Source organism: Lepidochelys kempii, chromosome 8 (assembly GCF_965140265.1).
Source record: "Lepidochelys kempii isolate rLepKem1 chromosome 8, rLepKem1.hap2, whole genome shotgun sequence".
Classification (NCBI taxonomy): Eukaryota; Metazoa; Chordata; order Testudines; family Cheloniidae; genus Lepidochelys; species Lepidochelys kempii.
The window spans coordinates 16,560,095-16,587,411 of NC_133263.1; the positions used below are offsets into that span (position 1 = coordinate 16,560,095).

At 43.7% G+C, this 27,317-nt stretch overlaps 1 protein-coding gene across 15 annotated transcripts in view; it reads left to right on the forward strand.

Annotated features, from left to right (window-relative positions):
* The window catches only part of ARHGAP26 (Rho GTPase activating protein 26), a 327,129-nt gene that overhangs the window by 161,490 nt on the left and 138,322 nt on the right, over positions 1-27,317 (forward strand). For 14 of the 15 annotated variants that reach the window (XR_012160231.1, XR_012160232.1, XR_012160233.1 and 11 more), the window contains 5 exons: positions 4,416-4,481; positions 5,797-5,871; positions 15,864-15,951; positions 18,736-18,794; positions 24,939-25,044. Coding sequence is in view for 8 of the 15 variants with exons in the window: in XM_073355711.1 (XP_073211812.1) it covers positions 4,416-4,481; positions 5,797-5,871; positions 15,864-15,951; positions 18,736-18,794; positions 24,939-25,044 (394 nt within the window). In the remaining 7 variants the exon portion in view is untranslated. The remainder of the gene's footprint in view (positions 1-4,415; positions 4,482-5,796; positions 5,872-15,863; positions 15,952-18,735; positions 18,795-24,938; positions 25,045-27,317) is intronic. The other variant, XM_073355710.1, reaches the window with a different exon arrangement.

Consider the following 27,317-nt stretch of genomic DNA (forward strand, 5'->3'; position numbering starts at 1 on the left):
CTGCCCAGTCGCAAGATAGGAGGCTCAAAATGAACGAATAATTAGAGCAGAAGCTCGGTTTCTGTTAGTAAATGACAGTTATCTTCATCTTTGCAATTCTGCACTTCTAATGGAAATAAATAACAATATGAGCGAGAGAATATAGGATGGGGATGAGGAACACCCCTTATTACAGAGAATTGAGAGGCATGCTGGCCACCATGTGTATTCAAGGCAGATGGGAGGGATCACTCTCTCTGCTGCCATTAGCCTCCAACTCCTGTCCGCAGCTCACTGTGCTAGCTCAAAATGCAACAGACTGAGGGCTGGTCTACACTACAGAGGGGGATCAGTCTAAGTTATGCAACTTCAGCTACATGAATAATGTAGCTGAAGTCGACGTACTTAGATCTGCTTACCACAGTGTCTTCACTGCGGCGTGTTGACAGGAGACACTCTCCCATCGATTCCCCTTGCGCTTCTCGTTGAGGTGGAGTACAATCGATGATAGAGCGATTGCCAGTCGATTAATTGCGTCTATACTAGACACGATAAATTGAGCCCCGCTGGATCGATCCCTGCCCCTCAATCCAGCCGGTAATGTAGACAAACTCTCAGTCACACGCACTCATTCCATCCACTCCCAGAACATCAGATGTTAGCAAAAATACTCTAAATGGGGGAATTGACTGCTGACTTGGGGAAAATCAAGCTGAAGCCTTGTGCTGCAGATCACGGAGCTGCCTAGGGTGAATGGCGTGGGTGTTGAGGATCACGGCATTAGTAGTTCCAGATGCAGCTATGATCTGTCATCTCTGAGCTAAGTCAGTGAGTAAACAAGAGAGATAAAAAGAAGCTTCTGTGAGGGAGAGTGGAAATCAAGCTTTTTATGGTGCTCATTAAAAGTCAAATTAAAGGATAAATAAGGCTGCCTGGATATTTATTTAATTAGATATTTCTGGAGAGCATAAGGATACCAAGATTGCAAATAAATCCCTGACCTTTCCTGATCCAGAGCTCAGCAAGGAGCATAAAGAGCTGACTCAACAGCTTGGGGAGGATTATACTCTGTCACTTTCATATGGAAGGATTGCTCCTGCTTCCTCACTCTGTCTTGGCAAACACTGTTAAAAGGTCTTGCTATGATCCCTTTAGCTGTAACTCAGTCAGTACTGAGTGGTGCAGTGGGCTCAAGATGAATCTCCAGGAGTTGGAATAAACTGCGCAGGAGGGAGAATGCCCATTTGTAACCTTCACGTTCTCAATATCAAACATGGAAGGAACTTAACTAAAGCTGCAGGGGAGCAGGGAAAAGTAGCACCTGGAGGGGTTGGGGAGAATCCAGGGTAGGCCATACTGACAGCAAAAAACATTCCAACCTAAATTTTGATCAGTAATTTTGGGAGGCCCTTCTGAAAATCAGGCCCCTTTTGCAGTGTTGGGCACCTGAAATCCAAGGCACTCCTAATCAGTAGTCGGGCACTCTGGTTTTGCTGGAACTGTTTTTTTTAAATAATTTGCTTATGTTAAAGACTGTCAAAGTAGTAGTAGGCCTGCCATATCCAGTTTATTCTATATTGAGTGCCTAAGGTTTGTGGGGTCGTGTGGCAGAAGAGGTCGGAAGTGGACCTAAATAGCTTTGCTCTGTTTTGATTTGTTCTATTGAAACCCTAAACTAAAACACAGTACCCCACATAATCCGTTGTATCTGTTCCTGGGGAATAGCAGGGCTGTTAAAGGACCCATGGCAGTTAGCAAGACATGTAAAACTTCATAGCCATTGTGAATGTTCTGTAATGTGAGCATTCTTTAACGTGTGTGTGTTGGCTCAGCATTTCAGCAGGTTTTCCTAGAAAAATAAATTTAGAGAAGTGATATTGTCTCTGTTTCTCTTGCCATTCGTCATTTTAGTAATGGTATCAGCACAGAACTTTTAAAACAAATGAACAGATGACTTGGGGTGACAGGTAAAATTGACTAGTAAGGGGGCTGCACCTTGCAAGCTACGGACAACCAACAAACTGTCCTATTGTTGTGAATCAGCTGTGTGTTCGATGTGCTTTTGGATTACCAAATGTCAGGGGAGGGGTAAAGGAAAAATATTGCACTGCTCCTGTTGTGAAGCCGCCATGATTCCTGGACTCTGAAACTTTCCTCTGGGAGCCCAGAAATAGTACCTTTTTGTGTCTTTGAAATTTGATGTTCACCTGTATTTATGTAGGAGGAAATAAAATAGTACTTTTCTCTGCTCCTGCATCCAAAGACCATAAAGCACTTAAAAATATTAATGAATTCAGTTTCACAACGCTTCTGTGAGGCACTGTTGGGAAGTACTCTATTGCCCATTTCACAGATGGGACAGCTGAGGCACAGAGAGGTTAAATGACTTGTCCAAAGTCTGTGTAGAGTTGGGAATAAATCCCGTTTCTCCTGACTTCTTCTCATTCCTGTAAACACTAGATCATGCTTCCTCTGTAATGGGACTTTTAGGGGGTGCATAAAGTTCTGCACGCTCTTGAATGCACTTTCAGGGTAGTTTCTGCATATTTCTCAAATCTCTGCAAATAAGAGAAGTAATTTTCCTTGACAAACAGCTGACTGGAGGCAGTGTGCCCCATGTACTGACTGAGAGCTGACTAAGGGATAAGTATTCCCTCAGGATCCCGGCAGGTATTTGGGTACAAGTATTAGTAACTTGTTTAAATTAAATTTGAAATACTGCAACAGCACGAGTTAATTGAGTTATATTCCATTAGTATGAAATTTTTAGATCCTCTTCTCAGGCTCAAGAGTTGGATTCCTTTAGGACATCCTAATTTGCACAGAATAAATATTTCATTAGCACTAATAGAAGAAAGGATTCTACTTCCACTGTGCAAGTCTGCAAAGGAGGGAGGGAAATCTGTTGTATTGTGTGCGAGCCACAAGGGGAAAACCTTTTTAATTGGGCATTTTACAGCCTGGGACTCAAAGGTGTTTGCTTGAATAATATAATGCTCCTAGGATGCAAGGTGGTTCATCAGGGGAGTAGGTTAGTTTTTGAATCCTGTGTGGGTCAGTCATGACTAGAGTTGGCTGTGTTCCCTCCTAGATGGTGAAGGAGAACCAACCAATCACAGTGCAAGATCTCTCTTGCTGGTTTATGTCACGGGTTCTCAAACTTTTTTTGTAGCATGGGACACATCTCGATAGATTGTGTCTTGAGGAAACATCTCCACCTCTTTGTGATTTGCTTGAACCATTCTCCTCCCTAGGTCAACTCGCAATGCTTACTTACCGTGTTAGGGAAGTATTATGTAGTGTCTTTAAGGTGATAGGTGTTTTCTCCTCCTTGGGCAAAGTCTCCTTGTACTCTAATCTCTCAGCACCATGTGGCTTCTTGGATCACTACCAACTGCGCAGTGGGCCATGGGGTGCAGTTTGGAAAACATTGCTTTAAAGAGTTTTGAGCCCTTCGTTGTTTCAGCCAGCAATTCAGATACATACCCCCATCATCTGTTCCCTTCTTCCATTGCCAAAGGACTCCATCCCTCCAGTCTCTCTTCACTGGGTAACACTCACTGCTACATACCTTCACCTCCCATTTTCCATCCTCCTTCCATTCTCCCTTCATCCCCACTCCTATTTTTCTCCTCCAGCCTCTTCCAGTTGTTACCTTCCAGTCTGCCCTTGGTCACCTTTCTTCCTTCTCCAGTTGCTTATTTAGCACATTTTATAGGGCATCAATCAAAACGCACCAACCTTATCATACAATTAAAAAAATAAAATAAGCAAAACATGAAATTTAGTCAAAAGAACCAATCCCCCTACATATCTAGGCAGACAGAAGTCTGACACAGGAGGAAACCCTCAAGGTAAAGTCACCCCTCCAGCAACAGTGATCATGTTTCAGCTGGATGGAGAGTAGGAAGGAAATAACTCACGTAGGAGGCGAAGTAGGGGACTCGTGGAATGTTTAGAGACTGGTCATCTGAAATAATGTGGCTTGTGGCAAATGAGAGAGACTGACAGACCTCCCAGCCAGAAGTCCCATACAGGAGATAGCATCCTGGTCCTGAATGAATGTCGTGAACAAGCACAAACCTGCATCTCTGCAGGGAACTGGTACTAGAATTGGAGGGGGTGCTGCAGGTTGAAAGTGAAGTGCATTGGCAGAGCTGTGTGTAGCCCCAGGATTGGAACAGCATGGGGGTTTGAAATGAGATGTATGAGCATGTATGTATGTATGTACTTGCCTGCATTGTTTCTGAAGAAAGCTAGTGCGTTAGTCTTTCTCTTTTGTGGACACCAAATTTATCCCCCCCCAAATTATTTTTTAAAAAGCAATACAATATCTGTTTCAATCTTGGAGATGATTCTGTTGGATGAATGGAATGCTCATTGTGAAATCGTCCCCATTGGCTAAGTGTTTTATCAGTTTTTTTCTTTCCTTTCAGCTGCTCAGTTGGATAATATTGGATTCAGCATTATCAGGAAATGCATACATGCTGTCGAAACAAGAGGTATAGTAGTTCACCAGATGCCCTTTTTTTAGGGAAGGTCTTGCATCTGTTTTTAGCATTGTCTGTGTTTACCTTCTCTTTTTGTGCACAGAAATGACTTATTAACCCTCAGAGTCTCATGTTTGATATACCTCATTATAGGCTGGCACAGATGTCCTAGCTGGCCATGTACTTTAGCTTGAATAACTGGAGAACACAGGTGTTAAGCAGATCTCAGGAACTGAAGGATAAACAAAGAAATGTTGGGCTAGATTTTTAAAATTGGGAGCGGAATTTAATTTGAAATCTAATTTTGGGTATAATTTAATGTGCGCACCTCTCAAACAAATATGAATTTTATTCTCAATACCCCTGTAAAGTAGAGAAATCCCCATTTTACAGGTGGGGTGGGCACAGGTAAGAGAAAGTGACTTGCCCATTGGTCTCACAGGAAATCTGTAGCTGATCCAGACTTGAACCCAGGTCTCCTGAGTCCCAGCCCATTGTTCTCCTTCCTACCTGTAAGGGAATTCAGAACATTGGGTGATGTTAGGAACTGAGTATTTGCCATACTGCAGTGCTGCTGAGGCTCATATCCTAAGGACATAGAGTATGCGGTGGTTACTGAAGAGCTGCAGGCTGGTGAAGTTTTGCAACGCCCTAAATGAAGAAAAATAGTTTGCATTATTGAGATTTTCCTGCTGTCCGTGGTACAAACTCTGTTCAAATAACATGCTGGCTGTGATGAAAACCCTGGTTTAAAAAAGGCAAACAAAGCCAATACATTTATTTAGACCTGCAAAGGTCAAAATGCCCTCAACTCTCATTCCCTTCAGTAAGACTGGAGGAACATTCAGTTCCAGTTAGTCAGGTCCTTTGACTAGTGTCTGTAACAGCAAAGTAGATCTGTGTTGTTTGTCCTTTATTATTTATTTCTGTACTACCATAAGCCTTACTTTGGATCAGAATCACATTGTGCTGCACACTCTGCTGACACATGGAAAGACACGGTCCCTGACCAACATCAGACTCCTCAGCGCACCCACCCACTTGCCTGTTGCCAATCAAATATTTGTGTCTGGTGCTTCCTTGCTTTCTGTTGTCCACCACCATCTTCTGATTCCTGAGCTGATCAGGAGACAACACTTCGTAATAAATACATAAAAACCCAGACGTCAGAACCAAATCTCAACCCTTTCTAGAACAGCCAGGCTGAGAGTGTTGCATGCAGCTGGTGGAAGTTTTAATTACTGCAGCTATTAGCAAAGCCAAGGAAATGAAAGAAATGTTAATCTTTTAACATTCCCCTAATTAAGTAACCTCTTTATTTTTCCAGGGATCAATGAGCAAGGGCTCTACCGAATTGTTGGAGTAAACTCCAGAGTTCAAAAGCTATTGAGTATCTTAATGGGTAAGTGTCTCAAATCCACATTAGAGGGAAGCAGCTTATTACCAGCCCTGATGACGGAGGCTGTCGTCGAAATACCAGAACCTGGGGTGGGAATTCCACTTTGGGAAATGAATTCTCATTAACATGTTCTGTGAGGGGTCAGGAGAGTGTGGGGATTGGAACACTAGGAATTGTGTAGGGCATTCACTTTAAAGGGGCTTTTATTTCACCTGGTCTGTTGCTTGTGCCACACTCGTATGCTTTGCAAATCTTGGCAGTCTTCCCAAATGCAGCCTGTAACCTTCAGAAAAATAGTTGAACCGTATGTTAGCTTTTATTCCTATACCTGCCACATGCTCCCTCTGTTCTTGTCTCCAGTAGTTTTGTCTCTATTTCATGTTGCTCATGGTTCTAGTTGCTCTCCCTTTAGATCTAATTTTCCTGTCCAGCTATGTTTACTACTAGCAGAGTTATTTTAGCCCTCCCCCATCCACTTTCTTGTTTTTAACTTCCTCCCATAGCAGGTCATAAAAGAACCCTGTTGTCGGTCAGACTTCGACACAGCCATCCTAACAGTTGGTCAGAGTGTGAAGCGAATAGTGTAAATTAACTGGATGGGGATAGCAAGTGTATGTGGTGGGCTTAGCTGCTGTGGGATTATGGGGGGCAGTGACTGTTCCATAATTTCATCTGGTTTTTCAATAGACTCCCTCCTGGAAGAGCTTCTTTACCTGTAGATGAATATGCTAAAGGGAAGGGCAAAAGGGGCTGACATGTTAGGGCTCTCTGTCTGACCAACGAGGTTCAGCCCAGTGTTTGAGAATGTCCACTTGAGACAGAGTCCTAGTCAGGCCTTCAGACGTCCCTCCCACCTCAGAAAGATTTTTCCTGTTGGAAGTTCAAGGCTACTATTCCTCTCTCTGTGTATGCTGAACAGCCTGATAATGTGTCACCATCTCCTTCCCGGTTTCAACTTTGTGCTAAGCCCCTCTGCATTGCAGTCTGCCTTCTGCCTTCACAATTCCATTGCTCTCTCTGTGAAGTATGGAGAGCTACAAATCCTGGGTGTTTTGAACACTGAAGACCTCCTAGCAAGCACAACTGAATAGTGAGATTCAGTACCTCAGAGGTCAAAGCAGACCCAGCTGGGCCCCAAAATTTCATTTAATGTATCAAGGTGGGGGGCATTGTCTCTCCACTCTGTGCTCTGCCACAAAACTCAGGGGTTGCAAGTCCCTCAATCCCATTCACATCCTACCAGCAGCAGTATCTGCAGTCCATGGCTGACCCACACTTAGTGCTGCTGCCCCTGCAAGCGTGTGGGAGTGACTCTTCGGGATCAAGGTAGGGGCATTCCTCACTTCACTATGCATTGAAAATCTGCTGTCTCAGGCAGTCACCTGTGCCACCTACCCCTTTTGCTGGCCCTGTTCATGTGGCAGTAGCAATGTGCAACAGGAGCCAAAGCGTTGCATGGGCAGGTTGATATATCAATGCAAAAGTGCATCAGAACTTAGAACAGATACAGCTGCTCACACAAGAGAGCAGTTCTGTGCTTTTTTTCCCGCTCTGGAATCTGAAATGAAGCCATGACAGGAGGACGTTTCCACATGGATTTCCAAAGAGGTAACCTGCTGTAAGTTGAAGCATGTGATTTTCAGCCCTGTTTCAGTTGCATTTAGAATTTCATTTATTGCTTTAGCTCTAATAACTCCATAGGGAAAAATACCCATCCAGAGCTCCAAGCACCCTAGACATGCATGAAAAAAAACACTTAAGAAAAGTTGTAAACAGTTGTAAACAGTGGTAGCATTCTAACCCCATCTCATGCTGTTTAGTGCCTGGTAGGCCAATATGAATTAGGATATGTCTCTAACTACTAGATGTCTGTAACTGAATATTTTAGTTATTTGTTCAGTGCCTTAGTGTCACATTCATCACTCGCTGGAAAATCTGCTCCCCTTGGGACTACTATGCTTTCTACCCTTTGGACTGCCGCTCTGTCCACTCTATTGTCCTCTCTTGATTTCTCTCCCCCTTCTCAATCTTTGATCCTCCTCTGTTTTTTCCCCTCTGCATTTCCTCCTTGCAGCAACTCCAATTTCCAACCCTGTGTACTAAAGTGATCAGTGATTAACTTGTTTAATGTTGACACTGAAATTTCGTAATCACGCTTTAAAGTTGATAGTCCAATGAGGTTAACGGGGACAGAGGCGGTCACACTTGCACGTCATTGTTCCAGGCTCTCTGCAGACTAAGGCAGACACCACTGCATCAGTCACACTCTGTTCACATTTGGAAGTTTATCTCTGCAGCCATAAAGGCTATTGTTTTAACGAAAGTTTATCACAGATTCTCCGTATGGGCCCTGTAACTATATCATCTGGGTTGGATCGATCTCATGGGTCATATGTTTGCCAGCCTGGCTCAAAAAAGCATTAGGTACTGGCCACTGGCAAACATAAGCTTCTACTTTGGGTGCACCTACCGCACAATCTGATCTGATATGCCAGGACCTCTGGTTTTTTGTTTAGTTTTTTTAACCAGAATGCATGTATTAAGAACTATCAAAGCATTTGGAATTACTGGCTCCACACAGTGGGCCAAATCATGGCCTCGGTTCCGCTCTCTCAAATATATCTGTTTCAGTATAAGGTTCCCTGGCTGTAACAGATAGCTGGATTTGGTCCTTTGTGGGTTCTTTAGTGCTGAGAGGAATCAAGAGTTTTGGCCACCATCCAAAAACATCATCTCCTTAGTAGCTGAAGACACTCCGTCTTTGGCTTCATGCCTCACAATGTGGTGATATAGTCAGTGTTTGTGTCTTGCCTGCCATGTCTTCATTAGCTGCTGATGTCTGAAGCATAGCAATGAGCCCTAAGCTTGCTGGCAGGCTAGAAGATTAGGGGTGTCACCCAAGTAGGTTGCAATTTGTTTTAATCCCTGTTGATCTTCAATATTGTTATTGTCTGGCTGGAAAAGGGCATGTCTTGACCTCCTCATATTAACAACAGAACCCAAGGGGAGTATCTTTGCTGAGTTCCAGCCTCCAGGCTGACACAAGCTCTCTGTAAAGGCACTGCCAAACTGAGCTCTGCTCCTCTCCCCCCCCCCCCCCCCGGTCTTTTTGGACTTAATGCGTTTAATGTAAAAGCAACATCCTGTTCAAATGTTGACTATTTAGATCAAAACCTCATGACCTAAGGAGCCAGATTTTGCTTACAACTTCAGGTTTCCCTTATATTTAGAAATGAATGTGGTCAGCATTAGTGATTCACATACAGATTAAATGGCAAGTGGATCAGGTTTCAGAGAGCTGTGATTGGTGTAAATGGCACACGCTGTGGAGGCCTTCGGTGTGACTTTTCTACAGAAGGTGCTATGCTGCTCTGTCCTCAGCTTGGAGGTATTTGCAGATAGCACTTTGCATTGGCAGTAGCTGCTTTAGACTCAAATACAGTACCTGCCATGCTCTTGCTGTGGGACTTGTGTATCAAAGGCAAATGACTTGCTCCTCAGTTTCCCTACTGGTGAAATGGTGAATACCTCTCTATCAGGGTTCTTTTGAGGCTTAATTCATCAACATTTGTAAAGTGTTTATCTTTCTTCAGCCCCTGCCATTAAAAATCTCCAAAGTATTACTTATTTATCAAGCATAGCTGTTTTTGAAGTGTTGTACTGTTAAGACATGAGCACAAACACAGTATAGAATAGAACTAGCATGCAAATCTGTTCTTTAAAGGCTCCTTATTAAGATACATGGTGGAGTATAACATATTGAGTGATCCTACTGATCCTTGCCAGTGTAGTCAGCGGTGAGTGAGATTTCCTATAGCCATTGGCCTTTATGATGAAATGTGTTTATGGCTGTTTTTGAAACCATCTTAATGTCACCCAAGTGGCTATTAGAATTAATACCTGGTAACATGATTGTATCCTAGGCAGCTCTATTTATCACAGCGAAAGTGGTGAGGAATTGAAATAACAGCAGCGGTGGCTAGTACTGTTTCCCTCTCCCTTAACGTCTCCCAGAAATTTACTAAAGACATTCTGCAACACTGGCTACAGTACTTCTGGGAAAGATGTCATTGGATAGGCTAATCGGCATTTCAGACACCATCTGGAAGAATCAGACCCTGGGGAGCCGCTGTGCCATTGTATGTAAGCATCTCGCTGTATTTCCATCAGAGTGCTTGTTTTTTCCAGTGTTTAATCATTCTTAGTCATTTAACTTAACATCAAGCTGAAAGTTTGTGACCCCAGCTAATTTGATTCACTGTGCCATGGGAGCTGTATAGTTGGTAGTATGCCTGGGTGGACAGGCTCATGATTGGAGATGATGCCCACAGTTCCTCTCAGTCACCAGAGCTATTGTCTACAAAAAAAACCCACACAAAAACCAAAAAAAAAAAAACCCAAAACCTCACACCCTGACTTCTGCTGATCTTGGAATCTGTTGTGTTTGGGGCTGCCTTGTTTTTCTTCAGACGATCACCACATGATCCTTTTAAATCAAAATATCAATCTCTGTCTGTTGGTTAAGCTTATTCATAACAGCTCAGACGCAGTGGAAGCTCCATGTTGTGGGACGTTTATGATGAGGCAGGACAAAACCCTAGTAACTATGCATGGGAAAGGATCTTGCACTGGTGGTATGGTGGTGGGAGCGGACAAGTTGACTTCTTCCATCTCCATCTTCCATCATAGAAGAAGAAATGTTCATGCTTCTACCTCCCATTATTGTTCACATTCATCTTTGCTGTGTTTGTCTAAACATACATCTTGCTGAGTCTTCTCTGAGTTGCTGTGTTGGCACTGTTATTAAAAAAGCCTTTAACTTCTGCTCATTTTGACCATATCAAGTTATTTTTAACCAATAAAAATGGTCTCCTTTTAAAATGCAAGTCAGATAGCAAGTTGCACTGAAACTGATTAGGAAGGATTGTGTTAGTTTGTGTGGTGTCTGTGTGACACACACATGATTTTTGTCATTAATACAGAATTTTTTTTGAATGTTGATCTTTTTCACTACCCCTTTTGATGCGTTTTTCTTTAAAATAAATCCATTGCCTTTCAGGAAATCCGAACTCTTATTCAGTACAAACTTTTAATTGTTTTCAAAATTGCACAGTTTTTACCTATTGTTTTAAAATTCAGGAACATATTATAAATGAGTGCAGAAAAAGTAAGTTGAATCCAGGGAATGATCGAGGGTAATCAGCTGCACTGAGCAGCGTTCTATTTGGCTTTAGTCATCCTCATATGCTTCGGAATTCTATGTTTCCTGCAGGCCGGCAGTCAAGCACTTTTTCAATTGCATCAGAAGGACCCGCTCCAGTTTTCAGTGAGATCAATGGAAAGACTCCCATTGTCTGATCAGGCTCACTTTCTATTCTCATTCATATCTGGGTTATTTTCAGTCAGTGTCCCGAGCTTGTAATCAAGGCCTAGGGTTTTATTTATCACTCTTCATTTAATATAGGAAATTAATATAGTCAAATTCACCTACCAATAGTTAAAGAGATTGAGAATTAAATTAGACAGTAAACGAACTCGGAAATGGAAAGCAAACAAGCACAAAAGCAATGGGAAGCATGTAATTGTGCCTGCAAGAGGAACTTATTCATGGCTTTCTCTCTCTCAAACGGTGACCAGACAATGCTTTTCGATCCTTACGTGGAGGAGCCAGGATCTTCACTTGTTATGCAGATTCCATACCTGAGCGTTTACCTGGGTTACCACCAGTGGTGCCAATTAATGCAAATGTGATGGTAGTTTTTAGTGTAATTTGGTTTTAATGGTCAGTGACAGTTGTCATGACGATCTTTGGAACATGGACAGTTGTCTGCTAGGAACTGGACTGAAAATGCCCACTCACTTCACATAGGTCACTGAACAGCCACCTGATGGTAACTGGTTTCAGCAATCCTTTAGCCCTGTAGCACTGGGGTACAAAATGCTAGAAGTCTGCAGGAAGAAAAAACTGGTTCCTGCCTTTTCAAATCATTATTTTACTGTAATGGCATTAGGATGTTTCACCAGAGCTTCCACAGAAACTGATTAAATACTGCCTTAAATATTGTCTAACTACAAACAATGACTTCAAAAAAAGCCCTCGCTCCCTGATCTAGTTGGAGGCTTACAGCGATCAGAGAACAGGCAGCATGACTCCAGGTTTCTAAAAGCACAACTTCCTTTGCAGTTGTTTCAGATCTTGGGTTTTGGAAGAAAACATCTTGCTGGCCAAAGCCTCATATTCACTCCGTGCAGAACAGCTGCATGTGGTTGGTTTGTTTGTTTGTTTGTTCATTTCTTTCTTTCTTAAAGGGAATTTAAAAAAGAAATACACAAAGGGAGGGGAGGCCCACCGAAGAGATGAGGGGAAGGAGAGGAGTAAGCGGTGTTTAAAAATAAAAACAGAATAAATGAACAGGCTCCCTCACTCCAGATAGGTGCACCATATTGAGCTTAAAACCCATTTTGGCCCCCATATGCTGTTTTGCTCTCAGGCCATAAAAGCCCTAGAGCCAGCCAGAGAATTCCCCTGGCAGAGACATTGTGAAGGCAGCACAATGAATGTCCCATACATGCCAGTGTAGGGGGTATGCCAGGGTCTGCAGATGATGGGGGTGGGGAAGGCGCTGTGTACTACAGAGGTTCTCAGTAGATTGGGTTGAGTGCCTAAGTTCCTTTGGGGGCCATTTCAGCTCCTGAAACAGCCCAGGATTAGGAGGGTGCAAAATGACTTTAAGCCACTTACCTCCTCAGCCCCCCAGCTCCTTCCACCCAATTGCAAAGTTTATATTGTGCCCCTACAAGGTGCAGCACAGAATTTCTCCCTGTGTTTTTACACTGCTGAGGAGCCAAGAGGATCTCCGCTGATGGCCTTTTATATGAGCCTCACGATGCCAAGTGTAACAGCCTGTCTTGGGTTGGGGATGACTGGGCCACCTCACGGAGCCTGGGAGAGCCTTTCCTGAAATCATCCAGCAGAGGGTGCGGAAGAGCCATTTACAGCTGTTCATTTACCTGTCCTCTCTCTGTGTGCGCCAAGCTGCTTCCACAGTCCTCCTGGGCCCTGCTGGGGTGGGGGAGCCAAACCTGGCAGTCTCCACAAGTGGGCTGAGCAGGTTGTTGGGCCAGTGGAAACAGAGGCAGTCAGAATGCTGAGGACCCAGAAGGATAACAGCATTGCCAAATGTTCCCTTCATGTTCAGGGCCTGATCTGGTGAGGTCTTGAGCGTCTCTAGCCATGGAATAAGGAGTTGAGGGCACTCAGCAGGATCTTGCATGACTGGGCTCTACACCATCAATTTCACTGCTAATTAAAGTTTTGCTCCCTTTTATTGGGGGAATGCTTAACTGGAGGCCTGGCTGGACTGTAGCAGAACCACGAAGCAGGCTCTGTTAGTGCTTTTTGCAACCGGCCCTAGGAGGAGCCAGTGGGGAAGGAGCATTCCTTTGGCAGGGTGGTAATAGTGGACAGTTGGTCTTTGTGGGCTGGAGGAAGGCAGCCATCCACAGCCTCAATGGGTTCCCTCTGTGTGTATCCTTGCCAGCCGGAGGAAGATGTTTTTGTATGTCTCTTTGGCCAGAGGAAAGGGCTGGAGAGTAGCCACTCACCACGGCGTAGCTGGAGAAGCCTTGGGAAAATGAGCACTTTGACATAAAAGGTGAGCTGCTGGTTCACTCTGATCTGGCCACAGTTTGCGCAGCGGTTTTCTTCCCCTCTCCAACTGGTGCAATGGACCATCTCTCTTCCTGTGCTTTCATGGTGGCATGTGAAGGAATGTGTGGATTTGGGACTCATAAAGTTAAAAACAGCCCTGGGGCAGGGCTGGTGGTTAGTGCTTTGCACTGTCAAGCAGGAGACATTGGCTGCCACTCCTACCTTAGGCGTCTCACTTTCTGGGCTGCTAAGTGTTGAGCCCAGTGACTGCTTGGATGAGCTCCTGAGTCCAAACCAACCCTTCTTGGGCAAAGATGGTGGCTGCAACCTCTAGAATTAGAAGGTGAACGACAGAGATAAAGCTGCACAGTGCAGAGGCATGCATGCACATGTGGAGGGCAAGGGTCAGTGTGGGAAAGGAAACTGCTGATATGAATATGAACACACAGCACTCAGAGACTGCCAGAAGAGTTTAATTTGTTCCCAGGTAGGTTCTGAGGATCAGAAGAGTCAAACTCCCAGCATACCAGAGAGATCTACAGGGAGGTGCAGAAATTGGCAGCCCTTTTTGAAAACAAAGATTGCTTGGGAGTCTCTGGACAGGGCTGGCCTGGAAATGAAGTACATTAAAATGGAAGTGCTTAAGCTCTGAGAAACTTGCCTAATATTGCTATAAAAAGCCTTCTAGCCTGACTGTTGTTTGAGTCTTTTTTTCCTCTGTAATGTTACATAACGTTTGTATGGTTGGAGGCCTGGCGAAGGCTAAATAGCTGGTTTACTAGATGTGGTTCATGCAATGGCTTGCACATGTAAAACTTGCCAATTTCTGCTCACTTACAGCCAGGCTCTGTCTTTTGTTGTCTTGCTGTTTGAGCCGGATTGCCCCTAGAATGAAGAGATTTGCAGTAATATTTGACATCTCTCCAGGGCTTGCTCATGTTGTGGAAGTTCAGAAGTTTCTGTAAATCTCTGCATGTGACTCTGGGGATGGGGAGGGATGAATCAGACATTTAAAAAAATCTTTAAGGATGCCAAGGAACAGTCTGCTGAGAAGAGGATGTAGAAAACTAATAGAATGACATCAAGAGGCTAGAGGTGAAAAAACAAACCAAAATATGATTTTTCTAAGCCAATAACCCGCCCAGCCTGTGCCGCCTTCCCAGACTCATTGCTCTACAACATTTAAAAATAGGGTTTGGTGTTTCTCCCCTCACTGTGATACAAATAGATTAAACAAGAATACGCTGCTTTCCCCATCACCCGTATGCCTTAGAGAAAGCTGACCGTGTATAAGCTTCCTTGCTGTAGAAATCTGCCAGCAGGGTCCCTGCAGATGCTCCTGCTTTTGCAAGCCAATGGGAACTTTATGGCCTGAGTTCTCCCTCCACCTTCTAGCAGCAAATGTCAGGCTGGCAAAAGCACTCATCTGGCAGCAGGTTTCTGGATTGGCAACCTAGGGTCTACCAGGTCAAGTGACGCAGTGGATAATTTGCTGACACGCTGTTGTGCCAGTGTCCTGCTATATAGGGCTGTGTGCGCCAACTTTGTTTCCTCCTTTTACTCCAGCTGCAGAACAAAGCGGGTAAAGTGCATGTGTAATTTCCTCAGTTGCCAGCAGGGCTAGGTCTAGTGGTGGTTCTGCCCTGGGCAAGCAAGCAAATGTCTGCCTTTTCCAGCCAGCAGTGTCTCATGCACACACTTACTGACTGTCCTATTGCCCCTGTTATTTTGTTGCTCTGGGCACTTGCCTGCTTTAATTGTATGATACAGCTGGCCCTGGTTACTAGCAGTCACTGTCTGTTCCCCACCACTTATTTGTACTGCTGTGTGCCCAAGTCACTTGCCAGTCATTTAGGCATGCCTTGCTGCCATTGTCCTTCTATTATTTTGATGTATTTATTTATACTGCAGTTGTGCCCCAAAGTCTAAATTAAACGGCGTGTGTCTAGTCTGTCTGCCTCTGTCTGATACTGTTCCGCTTACGTCGCTGCAGTACCTAAGCACAGCAGTGTCTTGAAACCCTTTTTTATTGTCACGCTTGAAACAAAACTATTGGTCCCATCAGCCATGAGTGATGAGCTCCTCTTCTTTTTGCTTTTGAACACATGCAAGTGAGTCCTAGTGTCCAGCCTGTGGTCACCATCTTCATCCATATCCATGTAAGCAGGAACAGCTCTCAAGGCTCAAAGTATTTGCTGGTGTTGGTTATTTGGAGAGACTATTGAGAAACTGAGCAGTGGGATCTTCTTTCAGAGTAACCCCACAGTAGCAGCTTTGGAGGTGACTGTGTTGTTTAATGTGTTCTCTTTGAGCCACTCATTCTTTTGTTGCCTTTCTTCCCTAGATCCCAAAACAGCTTCTGAAACAGAAACAGACATCTGTGCTGAGTGGGAGATAAAGACTATCACCAGTGCACTGAAAACTTACTTGAGGTAGGGGAGAAACGCCTCCTGTGTTCTATGTCTCCACAAGTGTGTTCTGTAATGTCCTGGGGATCTCCTCACCCACTACCCGAGCTTCTAGTCAAGAGAACGAGTTTAAAATAACTAAGGAAGAGACTGTTCTTAAAGAATCCACCTTGGCTTTTCCACTGAACCCCATGCATGCTTGGGCAGGACTTCTGGAATTTACTGAATACTGTACAGATGCTAATGTGGAGAGTCTATTTTGGTCAATTTCACGGTCATAGGATTTAAAAAATCATAAATTTCATGATATCAGCTATTTAAATCTGTAATTTCACGGTGTTGTAACTGTAGGGGTCCTGACCCAAAAAGGAGTTGTGTGTGTGTGTGTGTGGGGGGGGGGGGTCACAAGGTTATTGTAGGTGGGTTTGCAGTACTGCTACCTTTACTTCCGCGCTGCAGCTGCTGGCGGCGGTGGCGTTGCCTTCAGAGCTGGGCAGCTGGAGAGCAGCAGCTGCTGGCCGGGAGCCCAGCTCTGAAGGCAGAACCAGTGCCAGCAGCAGTGCAGAAGTAAGGATGGCATGGTACGGTATCGACACCTTTTGCTTCTGCGCTGCCGCCTGCAGAGGCGGGCCCTCAGTCAGCAGCAACTACTCTCTCTGGCCGCCCAGCTCTGAAGGCAGCAGCAGAGACATAAAGGTGGCATGGAATGGTATTGCCACCCTTACTTCTGCCCTGCTGCTGGCAGGGTGCTGCCTTCAGAGCTGGGCGCCCGGCCAACAGCCACCGCTCTCCGGCCGCCCAGCTCTATAGGCAGTGCAGAAGTAAGGGTGGTAATACCATGACCTGCCCTAAAATAACCTTGTGACCTTCCCCCACCCAATTTGAGAAACACTGGTCTCCCCTGTGAAATCTGTATAGTATAGGGTAAAAGCACACAAAAGACCAGATTTCACAGGGGGAGACCAGATTTCACAGTCCGTGATGAGTTTTTCGTGGCCATGAATTTGGTAGAGCCCTACTCATGTGGTACAGCCATAACTTATAAACACTTCTTCTTATGTACCTCACTGTTAAGTTTGTCTCTTGATTCAGGCTTTTCCCTGTAAGCGAAGACCCAATGCATTCCAGTATGCTGCTGTCTAGCAAATCTGTTGTCCTGATGGTTTAGTGGCAGAAAGTTCAGAGTTAGTTTGTATTTCCAAAAGGACCATGAAAATTCATAAGGCTTTCTTTGATATCTAGGCATAGAACTGTACATGTGGGTACAGTCCAACCATATGAAAACTGATGCCCTTGTTACAGCTGGGTTATCTTCTATTATTGTATAAGTATGACATGTAACATCATTTACTGAAGCACTAGTCCAGAGAAAACTGATACTGTGCAGAGAATGTTAGAGCCAACATCACACTATTTCCTTTGGTGCCTCCTTGAGATTAATTTCTTCCTGGTATTTATTTAGTAATAAAGATATGCAAGAATTTGTCAGTAATTAATAAACTACAAACTTCTAATTATGGCCCCCTTCTCATCCTAACCTTCATTTTTATTGCATTGCATTATGCATTGACAGGTAATATTAGGCTGTGTCTTCACTGCCACTTTGAGCGCTAAAACTTTTGTCATTCAGGGTTGTGAAAAAACACCCCCCGAGCGACAAAAGTTTTAGCGTTGAAAAGCTATTATCATTATTAGACAGCGCTTTATCGCCGGGAGCCGCACTCCCACCGCTTGTTCGGGGTGTGTTTTTTTTTTTTTTTTAATCTCCAGGAGAGCTCTCCCCCAGTGATAGTGTGTCGACACTGCCCCTGTCATGGTGTGGCCGTGCTGTAACATGGGTAGTGTAGACATACCCTTAGAGATGGGATGAGCTGCCACAGACTGCAGTGGTGGTTCCTAATCCAAAAAGAGGGATATCCATTAGTTTGCAAGTAGCAATACGTATTCTGTTATGCAGAACATGCTTCTACCTGCCGTGTCTGTATTTTTAAAGCATAAGAGATTGAAACCAAGTCCAACGTGGGTGACAAATGTAGTTAGGTTGGTTGATCTCAGCCTGGAAGATCACAAAGCCCGCACGTAACTTTTCATGAATGGCAATCTTTGCTCCCGAGAGTTTCTAAACTGTTAGCACAGGAATAAGGTGAGAATATGAGACGCAGGACTGGAATAGTAGGTCATTTCACAGGTCAGGACTGAAGTGTATAGGCAAATCTGAGAGGAGTCCTATGACTAAAATATCAGGGAAGCTGCAGGACAGGATTGCGATCCATTTTAAAATCTGTACAGAGAGAATTAGCACAGTACTACAATGTGCCAGGCATAGCCTTTGCCACTGCTCTTGGTCTCTCGCTTTCATCAACACCAAAGTTCACACAAGCTTTCCTTCAAAATACATGTTAAGTTTTCCATGCACAGAAATGGTTGGATTGGAGATGATGATCATTAGAATTGTAGTGCTGTTTTCTGTGACATATTTTAACATCAAGTTGCTGTAGTATTTTGTTATATATATAATACAAGGTTTCGAGAATATAGGGAGGTTTGGCCTGTGTTATTTCTTTTATATATCTTGGTAATTCTGCAGTGGTAGTTGATTCAGTTAAAGAGCGGAAAGGAAGACTAAAACAAAGCCCCCTCTGTATTTTATGTTTTTCCTGATGAGAGGAAACTAGTTAGGAAAGTTGGTATTGCTTAGTGGTGCCCTTTATGATTTAAGAATGGGTTTATGGGAACAGCAGACTCCAAGCTGCATTTCAGTGATTATTTTATTGCTCAAATGTGTATGTATTGCTATTCCTATTCCAGAATGCTCCCTGGACCACTCATGATGTACCAGTTTCAAAGAAGCTTCATCAAAGCAGCAAGTAAGTTTTTGTGCATGTGTGCTTGTCACAGCCTTCTAAAGGGAAACATTCAGTTGCTTGCAAAGGAATTTAACCCCAATGCCGGTACTCTTCCACTGAACTCCTGATGCCAGATAGACTTTGGTTAATGCTGTAAAACAAAATCAGAATTGAGATGCAAGGGGCATGTTGTTGGGTGTACTGTTTAAAAACCAAAAAAATCACACACACAAAAACAGAGTCTAGATGCTATTGGGTGGGAAGTGGGAGAAAAACATATTGGTACCACAGGTGGGTTATTGGAGTTCTAATTAGTTGTATTTTTCAGTCCTAATGTCGTGAAAGCATAGCTATGTATGGGTGGAAGGGACCTCAAGATCATCTAGTCCAGCTCCCTAGGCTGAGGCAGAGCCAAATAAAACTAGACCAGCCCTGACAGGTGTTTGTCTAACCTGTTTTTAAAAACTCCACAACCTCCCTTGGAAGCCTGTTCCAATGCTCAACTATTCTGATAGTTGGGAAAGATGTTCCCAATATCTAACCTAAATCTGCTTTCCTGCAGATTACGCCAATTACTTCGTGTCCTACCTTCAGTAGACACAGAGAACAGTTGATCACCAACCTCTTTATAACAGACCGTAACATATTTAAAAATGGTTATCAGGCTCCCTCTCAGTTTTAACCTTTCCTCACAAGTCTGGTTTTCAAAACCTTCTATCAGGTTTTTTTTGGCCAGCCGCTGTGCTCTTTCCAATTTGTCTGCATCTTTCCTAGTGTGGCACCCAGAACTGGACACAGTTCTCCAGCTGAGGCCTCACCAGTGCCGAGTAGAGCAGGACAGTTACCTCCCACGTCTTAAATATGAGACATTCCTGTTAATGCACCCCAGAATTATATCTTCTTTTTTAGCAACAGCATCACGTTGTTGATTCATATTCAATCTGTGACCCGCTATAACCCCCAGATCCTTTTCAGCAGACCTAGCCAGCTATATCATTGGTTCTTGTGCATTGGCTTTTGTTCTTGTGCATTGGCTTTTCTTCTCCTTAAGTGCAGTACTTTGCACTGTATTTATTGAAATTCTTTTTGTTGATTTCCAACAAATTCTCCAATTTGTGAAGGTCATTTTGAATTCTAAGCCTGTCCTCCAAAGCGCTAGAAACTTCTCCCAGCTTGGTGTCATCTGCAAATTTTATAAACATGCTCTCCGCTCCAAACTATCCAAGTCATCAATGGAAATATTGAATAGTACCAGACCCAGGATAAAGCCTGGCAGGTCCCCTTACATATACCCTGCCAACTCCCACCCTTTGACAGCAAACCATTGATACTCTTTAAATATGGTCTTTCAACAAGTTTTGCACCCATCGTATAGTAATTTAATCTAGACTTCATTTCCCAAGTTTGCTTATGAGAATGTCATGTGTCAAAAGCCTTACTAAAATCAAGATCTATCATGTCAACAACCTCCCCCCTATCCAGTATGCCAGTTACTCTGTCAAAGAAGAAAATTAGGTTTATTTTGCATTATTTGTTCTTGACAAATCTATGTTGGCTATTACTTAAACATAAGAATGGCCCTACTGGGTCAGACCAAGGGTTCATCTAGCCCAGTATCCTGTCTTCCGACAGTGGCCACTGCCAGGTGTTCCAGAGGGAATGAACAGAATAGATAATTATCAAGTGATCCATTCCCTGTTGCTCATTCCCAGCTTTTGGCAAACAGAGGCTAGGGACACCATTCCTGACCACAACTAAAGATCTAACTCTATCATGGAGGTCACGGACTCCATGACTTAAACAGACCTCTGTGACTTCTTCAGCTTCAGCGAAAACAAACCTAATCAATGGCAGGGCTGGAGCAGCTGTCAGCCTGAGCCCAGGAGCAGTGATGAGGCCAGAGAAGTGGCCCCGGGCCACCAGATCAGCCCCCAGGGCCAGAGCAGGGGCCACTGGAGCAGGGGCAGCAATCAGGACTGAAGCAGCAGTCAGCATCTGCCATTGTAGGAGCAGCGGCTGGAGCTGGAGGTCAGCCGCCGGAGCAAAAGCCTGGGACCGGGTCAGCCCCCGGGGCTGGAGCAGGAGCAGCGGTCAGGGCCAGAGTAGCCCCTGGGACCAGCGGTCATCTCCTGCCACAGGAGCAGCAGCCAAGCTGGGTCAACATCACAGGAGGAGTGGCAAAGCTGGAGCAGAGGCCAGTGGTCAGCCTCCAGAGGGTTCCGACTGTTAGTCTTTCCTCCCCTTTCTGCCCCCCGGGGTATTTTTAGTAAAAGTCATGGGACAGGTTGTGGGATTCTGTGAATTTTTGTTTACTGCCCGCGATCTGTCCATGACTTTTACTAAAATACCCCCATGACAAAATCTTAACCTTATTTATAACACTGATGTCTAGGACCTTATGACCGTAAGTTGTACCACTTTAATTATATTGGTATCATTGGTGTAATTAAAGCGGTACAATTCTCCTACTGCGGATGCAGCTATACCAGTATAAAAATGCTTATGCTAGTACAGCTTATTCCCACACAGCACCTTTGTATCGGTACAACTGTGCTCCCCCTAGGGGTTGTAGCACAATAACTACTTCAGTTAAAAACATCACGCACCCTAATCAAAGTAGCTATCAGTACGAAATGTGCGTGCAGTTCAGACTTACAGGTGACAGTAGTACTTATTAGGCAGTGCTTCTCCATTAGTCTAATTCAATCTGTGCTGTCTTCAGAAGTCCGTCTTTATCATCCTTTCTTGCACTGCTTTTCAACTGTCCTTCTGTTTTACCATTGAGGTTCATAGTTCTGATCAGCTGTTATGTAGCAGTTTGGTTCTAACTGCAGTGAAGATACAGCCCCATGAAATGAATCCCCCACTCATTTCAGCAGCGATAGTGACAAGTGGATGTTAGCCATTGAAGTCTCGTTATAGAACACAGATGCGTTCCAAATTCCTACTACAGTTATAGGAAGGGTTGGTACAACCACCTACTGAGATTGCCTGTCACTTCCCATTTTTAGACTCTGTTTTCAGTTGCCTATAATTTTGTCACACTTAACTGTTTGAGCATAAATTTTCCATGAAGTGTGTACCTCGGGCTGATTTTTTTGGGAAAATTTCAGCTAAATTGGGTGCCTCGTTTCTGAGAATGAGGCAAGGGAAGAATAAGGGGTTTTTTTTGCCCATTTTAAAAAGTTCTTGTTACCTTTTCTTTCCAAAGCTCTAGTGCCACCATACTTTTTAGGAGGACTTGAAATTTGGTAAGGGATGTCAGTGGGTAGCTTTTGCCGTCCCCATGAAAATCTGCCCAAATTTGGCCAAGTTGTAAGCCTTTCAAAAATTGTAGCACGTACATGCTTGGTGGAGACTTCTTAGATTTTAGCCTCTAAACTCCCCAAAGATTCATCTGTTCTATACATGCTCCACCCCCTCACCTCCTCACAGGAGTGTTGTGAAAATAAATTCACTAATATTTGCAAAGCACTCAGAAATGAAGTGATGAGTCTAGGAAGAGAAAAGTCTAGGAAGAAATAACAGGTTTCAGAGTAGCAGCCATGTTAATCTGTATTCGCAAAAAGAAAAGGAGTACTTGTGGCACCTTAGAGACTAACCAATTTATTTGAGCATGAGCTTTCGTGAGCTACAGCTCACTTCATCGGATGCATTCAGTGGAAAATACAGTGGGGAGATTTATATATACAGAGGACATGAAACAATGGGTGTTATCATACACACTATAAGGAGAGTGATCACTTAAGATGAGCTAATACCAGCAGGAGAGCCGGGGGGGAAGAAAACCTTTTGCAGTGATAATCAAGGTGGGCCATTTCCAGCAATTGACAAGAATGTCTGAGGAACGGGGGGGGGGGGGGGGGGGGGGACAATAAACATGGGGAAATAGTTTTACTTTGTGTAAAGACCCATCCACTCCCAGTCTCTATTCAAGCCTAAGTTAATTGTATCCAGTTTGCAAATTAATTCCAATTCAGCAGTCTCTCGTTGGAGTCTGTTTTTGAAGTTTTTTTTGTTGTAATATTGCGACTTTTAGGTCTGTAATCGAGTGACCAGAGAGATTGAAGTGTTCTCCGACTGGCTTATGAATGTTATAATTCTTGACATCTGATTTGTGTCCATTTATTCTTTTACGTAGAGACTGTCCAGTTTGACCAATGTACATGGCTGAGGGGCATTGCTGGCACATGATGGCATATATCACATTGGTAGATGTGCAAGTGAACGAGCCTCTGATAGTGTGGCTGATGTGATTTGGCCCTATGATGGTGTCCTACACAAAGTAAAACTATTTCCCCATCTTTATCCCCCCCCAGTTCCTCAGACGTTCTTGTCAACTGCTGGAAATGGCCCACCTTGATTATCACTACAAAAGGTCGTCCCCCCCCCCCCCCCCCCCGGCTCTCCTGCTGGTATTAGCTCATCTTCTGTGATCACTCTCCTTACAGTCTGATTGATAACACCCATTGTTTCATGTCCTCTGTGTATATAAATCTCCCCATTGTATTTTCCACTGAATGCATCCGATGAAGTGAGCTGTAGCTCACGAAAGCTTATGCTCAAATAAATTTGTTAGTCTCTAAGGTGCCACAAGTACTTCTTTTCTTTTTATGAAGAAATAAGCAATTCTGTCTTCAGTACAGAGCGGGAATAGTGCTCAGTAAACAAGGCCTAGGGCCACACATTGAACAGTGAGGAGAAATCAAAATATTGAATAGCTGCTCATTAAGTGAGCACTGTCCATTTTGTGCACTGTATGAGGCAGGGGCTCTGTTGGGTGGGTAATTATGGTAATTGCAGACCTTATTAGATATGAAGGTGTTCAGTGCTGTTCTTAGATATTGAATGGTTAGCGTTTGGGACCAGGAATCAGGACTCCGGTTCCCTTATTTCAACTCTGTCACTGACCTTGGGCAAATCACTCAAATTCTCTATGTTTCAGATCTATTTCTGTTGCCTTCTAAACTCACAGGGCCATTGTGAGGGTCAGTTAATTGTTTGTAAAGAGTTTAGCATCCTTGAATCTCAAAACAAGTAACAGGTACATAGCTGCTGATGTTGCTAGTCTTTCATGTGGTATATTAATGTGCTGAAATGATTCCATTTGAACCTGCCCTTCCTGGAAGGGAAAGGGAGGGTGAAATATCCAAAGAAGGGCTTTTTACAAGATGACTTCCAATGACTTTCTCACCAAAGGCCTCATGCTATAAATGAAATGCAAATATTGAGATATTTCCACTTTTGTGAATGAAATAAGGATGACCAGTTGTCAAAACCTTTCTAGCTATCGGACTAAAGATAACCTTATGGAGATTGAACATGTATTATACAAGCACATTCAGCTGCTTTCTCTGTTGAAACAAGTCAAATGGTAGCCACTTGAATTACAATCAGCCTGGTCTCTGGTTGTAAGTGCCTTTGCTTGGCATTTTGTCAACCTCCATCCTCGGTCCATTAGTTCACCCTTTTGGTTTGTGTGTCCCTTTTTTTTAGAAACTTTTTTTCATCATGGGGGACTACATGGGTAAAAAGAAACCTTAGAATTTTGAGGACCCACAGTGCAGCTGAATAGAGAGATGATGCAAAACTAGGGGTTCATGCTAGAGTTGGTCAGGAATTTTTCAACAACTGTTTTTTTGGGAAAATGTCAATTGTCATAACCAAAACTTCAAAGACAGACACCCCTTCTTCTCCCTCCCCCCACCCCCCTGAGTAGCCAGTAGCCTGGTGATTACAATGTGGAAGATCCAGGTTCAAGTCTTTCCTTTGCCAATTTCAGTCTCTCCTGTGGGAGCTGTTCCGCTTAGTATAAATAATTAAATATTCCCCGCAAGATAGACTTAAACCTGAGTCGCCTGCATCTCAGTTGAGTGCCAAGTCTGTCTGGTGCAACAAATATTTAATTATTTATCTAAAATGGAAAAGGTCCAACAGGAGGGATTGAGAGACAGAGACTGACTTGGTAGCTCGACTATTGTCCATTCCGATCTCTGAAATCTTGAAAATCTTCACGGGATGGGTGAACCATTTCCCGCCCAGATGTATTCAAGACACCTACATCTCTGATTGAATCTCTGTCCTGATCTGGGTGGTTTATTCTGTTTAAAAAAAAAAAAAAAAAGCAGGTAGCCGATGGAATAATCTCCTTGTTACCCAATGTAGAGCTGGAGAATCAGGAGTCCAGAATCTCCGAGATCCACAGCCTTGTTCATCGGCTCCCAGAAAAAAACAGACAGATGCTGCAGATGCTCACGAACCACTTGGCAAAGTAAGTGTATGGCTTTGAGATACTACCTTTATTCTCTACAAGTTAATAGTCCTAGGAAAAATTTCTTGCGTCTGTGTGGGGTCTTGAGTCAGATCTGACTGCATCACGGTAACTGAAAACCTGTGTGTGAAAGAAGCATTAATACAAAGAAGGACATGGAGGAGATGCAGTAGGCAAGAAATCATAGCTTTCTGATGGCTGTATATGACCACTCAGCATTTGTGGTGCTTCAGTCCTACATTAACCACTTCATTGCTGTGTTGTTGTTTTAGATAGAATGCATGTGCTGTGCTGATGGAAATGTGCCATTGCTTCCAATGGCATGTTAATAGGTGACGGTTGTAGAGGGGTTGCGATGGAGAGGCCAGTGTGATGCGGGTTGAAAGCAAATCAAAATTATAAAGAGATCAGAGTCATCACAGTGGTATGGAGGACTACCTCTCCACATCATATATATTGTCCCTATGCAGCCTGATTCATCATACTGCCAGTGCTTCGGTCACCGTGAAACGTTTTGGGGCAGAAGGTTTGGTAAAGTTTTGATTTCAGTGATGGGGTGGCCGGTAATCTTCCCTCATAATTGCCATAGAGCTCACTGGTTATTGTTTAAAGAAGTGAAAACACCACCCGGAGTGACTGAGCAGGTCACATGCCAGCTTCAGGGATAGGAGATCATACCTGGCCATTCCTTCACCATGTATACAGGAAAGGTTAGCAAGAACTTGAGGAAACATTGGAATGAGTTAAGCATAGGGTGACCAGATAGCAACTGTGGAAAAAACGGGACAGGGGGTGCGGGGTAATAGGTGTCTGTATAAGAAAAAGTCTCCCAAAACAGGACTGTCCCTATAAAAACGGGACATCTGGTCACCCTAGTTAAGCAGGCTGTAAATAAAAATTTGGGAAAGCATAAAGCTATCTATTTAAATAAAAAACACTTGAAATGTGCTTACCAAAAAAAAAAAAAAGACACCAGATGCTTTCTTACGACCTTTGTGCCGGTTCTGTGGAACCAGAGCAAGGCTGTTTAAAAAGCAGAAAAGCTGGTTTAGATCGTAGTTTCAAAACCTCAGATGCTTACAGGCCCAAGCCAACGGACAGGGAGTTCCAGCTACTTCCACCAGCCAAATATGCACAAGGAGTCTCATGACTGCTTCAGTGCTTTGCATTATTTTTTTAGTGGTTGTTGTTTTATTAAAGGAGAACTCGTATTTAGTCACTGTGGTATTCAGAGGGGGGAGGGAAGGAGCCAGGAGAGCATAGTGGGCTTTGTGCTGTTTTAGGAGAGCTTTGTTAAGAGGGAGAAGAGATTTAAAAACAAACAAACAAATAATATGTGTGGGGCAGACTTTGTTATTTTTCACGGTAAAACGCCGTTAGCAGTTTTTCCCATTACCTAGCTCCTCCCAGGGAAAGGCAGAAAGTCACTATAACTAAAGGCTGCTTTGCTTCTTTTTTGTTTTTGTTTTTTGGAATTGGAATATTGAGCTAAAAGGGCCTGCAAAGACATTCACTGAATTCTAGAGAGCATTGCCTGCATGTGCTTGCTAATATTAATAAATAGCTGTATTGTTTTGCTTATAAATAAGAAGGTATCCATTGTGGTTGGGGTCACCCTGTCAGTAATTCCTGAGACACAATCAGGTTATAGGTTTCAGAGTAGCAGCCATGTTAGTCTGTATCTGCAAAAAGAAAAGGAGTACTTGTGGCACCTTAGAGACTAACCCATTTATTTGAGCATAAGCTTCCATGAGCTACAGCTCACTTCATTGGATGCATGCAGTGGAAAATACAGTGGGGAGATTTTATATACACAGAGAACATGAAACAATGGGTGTTACCATACACACTGTAACGAGAATGATCAGGTAAGGTGAGCTATTACCAGCAGGAGAGAAAAAAATCCTTTTGTAGTGATAATCAAGGTGGGCCATTTCCAGCAGTTGACAAGAACGTGTCAGGAACAGTTGGGGGAAAGGGGGAGGGGAATAAACATTGGGAAATCATTTTACTTTGTGTAATGACACATCCACTCCCAGTCTTTATTCGAGCATAATGTAATCGTGTCTAGTTTGCAATCAGGTTATAGGCTCTCGTCAAATAGCCAGCACTCATTACAGTCCTTCTGTCATCCTCACATATGAAAGGTTTCAGAGTAGCAGCCGTGTTAGTCTGTATCCGCAAAAAGAAGAGGAGGACTTGTGGCACCTTAGAGACTAACACATTTATTTGAGCATAAGCTTTCATGAGCTACAGCTCACTGAATGCATCCG